Source organism: Apteryx rowi, unplaced genomic scaffold (genome assembly GCF_003343035.1).
Source record: "Apteryx rowi isolate R43461 unplaced genomic scaffold, aptRow1 scaffold_43, whole genome shotgun sequence".
In the NCBI taxonomy this organism is placed as follows: Eukaryota; Metazoa; Chordata; class Aves; order Apterygiformes; family Apterygidae; genus Apteryx; species Apteryx rowi.
In genome coordinates this window covers 1,729,189-1,737,007 of record NW_020450683.1, presented here as the reverse complement: position 1 = coordinate 1,737,007, position 7,819 = coordinate 1,729,189, and the positions used below count along the sequence as shown (strand labels likewise).

The 7,819-nt window shown below is 43.3% G+C and overlaps 1 protein-coding gene across 15 annotated transcripts in view; it reads left to right on the top strand.

Moving 5' to 3' along the window:
* Positions 1-7,819, top strand: part of PUM1 (pumilio RNA binding family member 1) — a 72,921-nt gene that overhangs the window by 20,223 nt on the left and 44,879 nt on the right. For 11 of the 15 annotated variants that reach the window (XM_026076403.1, XM_026076409.1, XM_026076402.1 and 8 more), the window contains exon 4: positions 6,410-6,518. In XM_026076403.1, the coding sequence (XP_025932188.1) occupies positions 6,410-6,518 (109 nt within the window). The remainder of the gene's footprint in view (positions 1-6,409; positions 6,519-7,819) is intronic. The other 4 variants (XM_026076401.1, XM_026076414.1, XM_026076415.1 and 1 more) reach the window with 1 other exon arrangement.

Genomic DNA, 7,819 nt, shown 5'->3' with positions numbered 1-7,819 from the left:
TGGGAGACAGTGTCATCCTAATTGTGGCAGTTTAAGGAGTTTGTGCATCTGAAGACATCAGAGCTTACTTTTAAAGGGGGCTTGTCAAGCAATTTAATGTCTTATCTGAATTTTGACAGCAGTATAGATAAGAACTTTTGATTCATGTTGAGCAGGTAGCCTAATCTGAGGAAATGAAGAACAGTTTCAAAACCCACCGCTTTCACCTGCATTATGGTCCTTTCAGTCTTTAAAATCCCATCCTCCCCCCTACTGCAGCCAACCTTGTGCCCCCCTAAATTTCTCYATGAATCCAAGTGCAAGACTTTCATAAGTATGAGACAGAAAAGAAAAGCAGCAGAGTAGCCTTTTGCCCTGTTCTAAAATGGAGAAGATTTGGGACATCATAGTGAACGTGGTCATTAGCGCTGAAAGTAGTCTTCTAAAAGGCTCATCTGTTCTTCCCCCTTTTCAGCGCTTTGTCCAGTTTATTTTAATTACAATAAAGGAAAAACGTGAAGCCTTACTTAAAAACCGCCTAAGTGTAACRAAATCTTCACTACTTCTGTATCAAACTTCCCTTCTCACCAGAYGTTGAACTSGAAAGTCACGAAGRAAGATGATGAGTAGCAGCTAGTAAAGGAAGAAGAAAAACTGTGGAGAATGACCATAGATCAGAGTTTGCGCCCATGCTTGCTGGGTTGTGGTCTGAGGTCTTTGATCGCACAACAGTGATACTTATCTGAGACTTAACATGAGCTATGTAAGTTATTTTTCATCTCAGTTCTTCAAGACAGTGGAGGYAGATACCTGCTTTTCTTCACTTGGATCCCTCTTATCTGGAGCTTTGCAATGTTAAGTGTTCATGCAGCATCKTTTTGGTCTACTGGCCAGTGCAGAGAGACCGTAAGGTGTTACTTGTCTTTGTCATCAGCGTCCTACAGGCATTTTGGACTGCTGCGACGTTCTTGATTTGGTAGTAGGTTACGCTGTGAGATAAACCTGTATTTAGAATAAAAGAGCAGCTGGGTGAGTCGCTAGCTGCAGCTTAATCCAAGGAGGGTGGGGGGAGCATGGGATCAGAAGAACATTAGGTGACTGGTGGGTTCATAACTTCAAAAAAGCTGGACCGAAAACTTTGAAGTATGAATATCTAGGATAACAGTGACTCTCCTCCTACTCTTGAGAAGACAGGCTAGTAATAAATATTTTCCATTTTCATCTGACAGGCGTTTAATTATTGTGCTCTGCGCCGCCGTCCGCCAGGTTTGAGCGCTGGCGTTTAGTGTATCTCGCTTCAGGCAAAYGAAGTAATTGCTACAACTGCCGCGGTTCGTTGTAGCAGATCTCTTAAACAGCAGTGGCCAAAGTGATATAACGGCCCACCGTGTCCCTGCGTATGTCCTCCTGATGCGATTGGTTGGGTCCTAGATAAGATCCTGCTTCTCCAGCAACCAGCGTGTTTTTGTGTGTTTTATTTCTTTCCCCTTAAGCAGAGTGGTTGTCAAAGTGTGCCTGGGCATTCTTTTATCTGGTTTAAAAATCAAAAATAAGACAAAAACAACCCAAAAAGCATGACTTTCCTTTCCCCGCTAACGATGACTTTAGCGCGTTCGCACAGACGAATGATTCATCGGCAGCTGGGCTGGGGAGCATTGAAAGATTTGAATGATGTCCCTGTCTAGTTTCCTTTCTTTAGGTAGCTAGCGCTAGCGGCCGCGGGAGCGCTGGGGTAGCGTTTGTGAAGGACGACGGCCATCTGTGCCTGGGGGCAAGCGACTGAGCGAGAATCCAAGGAGGAACRTGCAGGCCGGCGCCGGCTGCTGCGGAAAGGCAGCTCGAGTCTATGGGTTCAATGAAACGCTCTTAAACTACCTAACGGCTTGCCGTCTCGCTAAGGGGGGGTGTCTTCTGCCTTCCCCGTCGTACCATCCTGCCCTTTTCTCAATGCTATATCTTGTGTTCATCAAACCCTCCTGTGTGCCGGTTTAACTCCGCGATCCGGCAGAAAGCTGCCGGGTTTGGCGACGGGAGAGCAAAGCCCTTCCTTTCGGCTTTCCCGTTGGCGCAGCTGCCTGGGGAGTCCCAGCTCGAACTGCCCGCTCTGTACCGTGTCCTGCTATCTTGTTTTTTTACGGCAATGTTTTTTCGAGGAGATGACATCTCCGTGTTTGCAAACCTGCGGAGCTTGCCTGAATATAACCTGCGAATGCAGGCTCTGCTTTCTTACCTACGTTGCCACGGTTAAACCTGGTTCTCCCACGGCTGTGCTGCGGCACCGATGGCTGCTTTTGTCTTAATATTTGCCTTGTCTAAAGGCAACTGGTTTACTTAATTTGTCTAATTTGTAATCCCGTCTCAGTGGGATCTGTGCGCGCTGCCTCTTTACTTGTTGATTGGAGAATTGCTTTTGGGGAGATGTAAAGTACCCCTTACCCCCCCCCCCTTACCCCACTAAATTGATTATTGGCCTAACTCTGTTAAGCCCTCAGAAAAAGAGGGCTTAGAAGGATTATTTTCAAACTAGATGGGGTCAATTTTTAAAAAAGACAAAGAACAAATAAACTAGTAACCTACTGCATTTTCTTTCCTAATTTCCGACCTRAAGAACTGGGTGCTTTTTCACTTAAAATAAGTGTGTGGGTGGGTTTTTTTCTTCCCCCTTCCCCTCCATTGCAACAACAACCCTTACCGGGGAAAAATTCTTTATCTTGGAGGCATCTCTGTAACTTAGTACAAGATGTTTACTGCTTCCTTTGCTAAACCTCTAGCTTTGGTCAGAGCAGTACTAGTCGGACAGAACAAGGACCTCCGTTGCCCAACTGCTAAAATTGTCTTGGTTTTTTTTCCCCCCTCCCTTGTAAATACATCTAGAATCAGTATGGAAATTCAGCTTCATTATTCTGATATTCTGTGTTTTTGTTTATTTTTTCCCCCAACAGTCCAGTGTGAAATCTTAATTTTTATCTTCAGGGGAAAAAAAGCTAAAACTACAGGGGGCAACGTTGAAGTTGTGTGTTTGGTAGAAGCATCTGCTGGTGGAAGAGAGAAAGAAAGAGTTTTTTTTTTCCTTTTTTTCCAGTGCTTGTCTGCAAATTCACTGCAAATTTATAAGCAGGTGGCCAGGTGCAGTTCTTCAGGATCAAGTGGCTAAGCGCATGCGTTTTGACCCTTAAAAAAAGGGGTTGGCGGTTGGTGAGACAGTAAGACGTTGCTCTTCCTAAAGAGGGACTTTAAGGGGGGAACCGTGCTCTGATGCTGGGATATAGCAAGTGCAAATGCCTTCTCCTGGTATTGCCACCGAAGGCCACGAATGGGTAAACCATGGCCGTACTAAAAATGCAAAGTTCTGCTGGAGCTACTGTATTGGAAATCTGTTGCAAGTTTTAAAAAAAACCTTAGAAACAACAACAAAAAAATCTCGTTTTGTTGTCATTGTTTATATTGCCTGAGAAACCAGATATTTTAAAGTACCGAAGCCAAGAAAGGAGACTGAACTTCGTTACTTGCAGCAGACTTTCTTCGGAAAAATAACTACTGAGACTTCGGCTGTGTTTGGTCCAGATTTTTGGATTGCTTTAAAAAATGTCGCGAACGGATATTGCTCTGGGCGCCCTCGCCAGACGGTTGTTGGGCTGCCCGCCCGCAGATGCCGTTTCCTCTTCCATTTGTATTACATGCGATTTCTTGACCAAGTTTAAAACTGCCTTTTACATTACAGTAGAAATAAATTTCTTAGAGCTGTACAGCTCTGGATTGCTTTCATGTGTATATGGGGAAAACTTATTAACATTTTGGAAACTCGAGAGCTTGTGGAAGGAGCTCAGTTTCCTTGTAAACTAAAGGATAATCTTTCTTTGCGTAGAGAATATTCTGCACGTTTTTTTTTTTTTTTCCCTGACTCCTTTCTGCAAGCCCGTGGTCTCATCTTTTATTTCTGAGATGTGACTAGTAACAGATTGCAGCCTTTCACACTTTTAGGTATTGCCATAGGAAATAAGAAGCGTTTAGCTGCAGCTAAAGTCTGGGTCAACTGGTTCCTATCRCTTTCTTCTTAAAAATTCCCTGATACTGAATGAGGAAGACAGTAGTTGTGGTTGGTGGGATGATGAAAAGACRTTTATGAAATACGGCCATGGCAGAAGCTTAAAGAAAACTTTAAACACCCCTGATGTGCGTTAGTGTTTTCTAATATGCATACGTACAGCCTTGGCTGTTCCAATTCCTTAATGTGATCCCGTGGTGCAGGCGGAGGAATCGGTTGATCTGTGCAAGTTTCACTGCTTTTGCCGTTTGACTATTAAAAAAACCATGGGCTTCCACTGGGTTTCCGATGCAACACCAAATCCTAAAGTCCTCAGCAAATCTGTAGAAGAGTGAGTGATTTGCTGGTGCCTTGTGATGTTTCTTCTGCTTGCTGCAAACAGGGAGCAGAAAGAGAAAACTTTCCGTTTTCCGCTTTGGGCTGAGCATTAAAACAGCAATATCTCTTATACGTTATGATTTGATCGTACGGGAATGTTAGTTCGGCCTCTGTAGATTGTGATTGCTTCTTTTTTATCCTCGGATGTGTACGTATAGACAATATACAGGTGTGCAGGTAAATGCTCCCTGTGACMGCTCTTGCTCGAGGCGAGCGGTAAGCAGAAGCAACGCTGTCAGGAGCTGGGAGCAGGTCTCTGCTGCCTTAAAATTTTCACATCTATATATCATATAGCTTGACTGAGAGCAACATGAGCAACAGTGCTTCTCTGCTCAGTTCTGTTCATTAGTTCATTTGTTTGCTGTCCATTCTGTGTCTGTGCAAGCTTTTCCAGTGGGATCACGTTRGGCTTTTTTTCCCCCCCCTTTTTCTTTAATCAGCTCCTCTGTTTAAGTCCTGAATTGATCTTATTCTCAACTAATTTGACTGCAAAAAGCAAGATTGCTTTTRAATGTTAGGCAACAGCATCATTGCCTGATTGTTAGTTAAATAACTGCACGTAATTGCTCTCTTCTCTGTAGCAGTTCTGCAGGATTTAGAAGGAATTTTGCTTTTCGTGGGCTGGGTAAAATCGGTGTTGCTTTCGTTACAATATCTGTCTTCTGCGTAATCCGTTGTCCCTGGTTAGCCAAACCTGCGAACCTTGGATTTATCGGCAGACGTGCAGACCTGCTTTAGGGTGAGTTTCTAAATAAACAGATCTTCCTCAAGTTAAAAAAAACCAAACAGATAGCGAGTGCCCCTTCTTGGATTGTCTTTCCTCAAACCGTAATACAGTGAAAGCTGTGAGCTCTTATAAATCGTTTATGCTTGCTTCCCCTTCATTCGGCTGTCTTAAGTGTTTACCCTGTTATGCTGTAGCCTTAAATTTGCACCTCTGCTGAGGGCTTATACAGTTACCAACACGTATAATATATAGGAGGCATTGACCGATCTGAGGATTCCTGTTGGGCTATGGCAATTTCATATAGACTTACATGAGTGCTTGTTAATCTCCCGCTTCCTTTAGTTTTATTCCAAAGTCATCCGGCAAGGCTCATTTCTTTCGCTACCTGCTATGAATGCCCTGTTGTCTCTTGCCTGAATTACGCTGCATCTCATTCAGCCTGAAGATAAATTTGAAGACTCTACGCTTCACATGTAWGGCACTTGAGCGGGGCTCGCAATTCCCCTCGCCGTACGTATAGATGCTACGCATTTTCAAAACGCACCTGCTAAATAGGGCGCGTTGTTCTTCTTGCCGTCTTCTGAGCCTTCGGCGCGATCTTCCTTGAATTCATTCAAGCCAAGGGGGGCTTTCGGTCTCCTTCCCAGCAAGCGCGTAACCTTTTCCTCCTGGTCTAGGAGGACCAACGCGTGCGTGGCAGGTGCAGTGGCCCAGAACTGCTCGCTCTTGTTAGTGTTTACAAATAACCTCCAAAGCCTTGAGAGCACTCAGCAGTCGTTAAATAAGCGAGAAGTAAGAGCTCTTGGCACCTCTGAGGTCTCCCGTCCCTACCAGGATCGGAGCTTCAGGACTCGTACGTGAGAATTTGTTGGACTCGCTGGGCGGTTTATGGGCGTCTTCCCAACCCAGGTGCAAATCGGCATCATGACGATACAATATTTTGATCGGAACGTTTTTTTTCCGCTGAATCCTTTCCTTGCGAGCAGCTCTCGTGTTTAGAGGCTGGCGAATGTGGAGTGCGTGTGTGCGCTTGCGTGTGTGCGTTGGTAAAGCGTTTGAGACCGGAAGAGGATTGCTGAGACTGAATTACTGTCACAGTTGCTTTATGGCTGTCATCCTAAGAGTATATAAATATTTTGATTAAAAGCATGTATCAGCTTGTGTTTAATGATTGCTTCATGTACGGAAGGGAGATGCTTATGGTTTATGTTTGCATTTTATACTTATTTTAATCATGCTTTGTTTTTTTGTGTTTTGTTGTGTTTTTGTTTTAATTGCAGCAGCTGTTGCCGGGTAAAAAGTTTTGGGAATCTGACGATTCCAGCAAAGATGGACCAAAAGGGATATTTCTGGGAGATCAGTGGAGAGACAGTGCTTGGGGAACATCAGGTAGCTCAATTATTTACTTAATTTGGGTGGGATTGAACATGGAAATATGCAACTCATCTGCTCAAAAATGCTGACCAGTTTGTATGACACAGTTTTTAAAAGATTTTAAAGCCATCTGTTTTACATAATAGAAAACTTTAAAAGCCCGCTTTGCTCTGTCATAGTGTTAAGATATCCATAATTATGAAAAGACTGTCTGATGTGAACTTGTGTTTATCTGCTTAAAATTTTTAGATTGCCATTAAAATTTAAATTTAAGCTTTCTGATGTATTTTCTGCCTTTGGTTGATTTTTTTTTTTTTTAAAGTTAGAAAAAAGTTGTTAAAAAACGAGGTTAGTGAAAAAGAAGCAATTTTTGTGAATACTTAACTGACCAAAGCCTAACAACATCCAGTTAAAAAAAAAAAAAAAGTGGCTTGAATGCCATGGTGTTTCAGATTAGTAGTGCTAAAGTTGTCTGCCAAGAATTTAATTCTTGGATCAGAAAACTTCCCTTATTTTGAACTTAAAGGGAGAGTATTCAGGTTTGTTTTAGTTAAATGGCAAAAAAATCATGTGCCTGTGCCGGGTGTGAAACGCTAACCCTTTACTCTTGATTTCCTCTGTTGTTTTTTTTTATATGCACCAAATATACTCCCTAGATGCTGCTGAGTATCTTGTGCAGTTTCCAAACAACTTCACAGAGCTGTAGCTCCAGGGAAGATGTGATTTAGAGCAACTTTGCTGTTTTTCTGCCGAAAAAAACCACTTCCTTGGGATGAAAGTATTTGGGGCAGAAAGACTGGATTCTAGAGGAAATTATGTGACGAGAGTACTTTTTTACTCTTGTTTAAGTTTCAAAATGGCTATTTTTGTTGTTGTTATTGCTTTTATTTTCTTTTATTTTTTGAAAATGGGAGATAGCTGCTCCAGATCCGATTAGCAGAATCTTGGCTGTGATCCCCAGTCTCTGAAGACTCAGTTCTGGGGACGTTTAGGGGAGTTACTGCCTCCGGCTGTCTGACTTGCCTGTCCGCAGTGGATCTCCGTAGCAGCACGTGCATCCAGTCCTCAACCACAACAGTTCGTGCCTGATTGTACTAATATCAACTGAAGTTGAGGGTGGTTAAAGGGCCGTGCCAGACTCTGAGCAGCAATAGTTGAGTGAGACTTTCCCCTTTGCTGCCTCTGTTGTCGGGCTCGTTACATCCACTAGACGAGCAGGGTAGACGTCTGGGGGAGGTAACCTCCTACRCCGACTGATCACAGACCTCCATGAGTCAAAGCCCTTGGTCTCATCTCTTCCTTTGTTTATTTTTCAA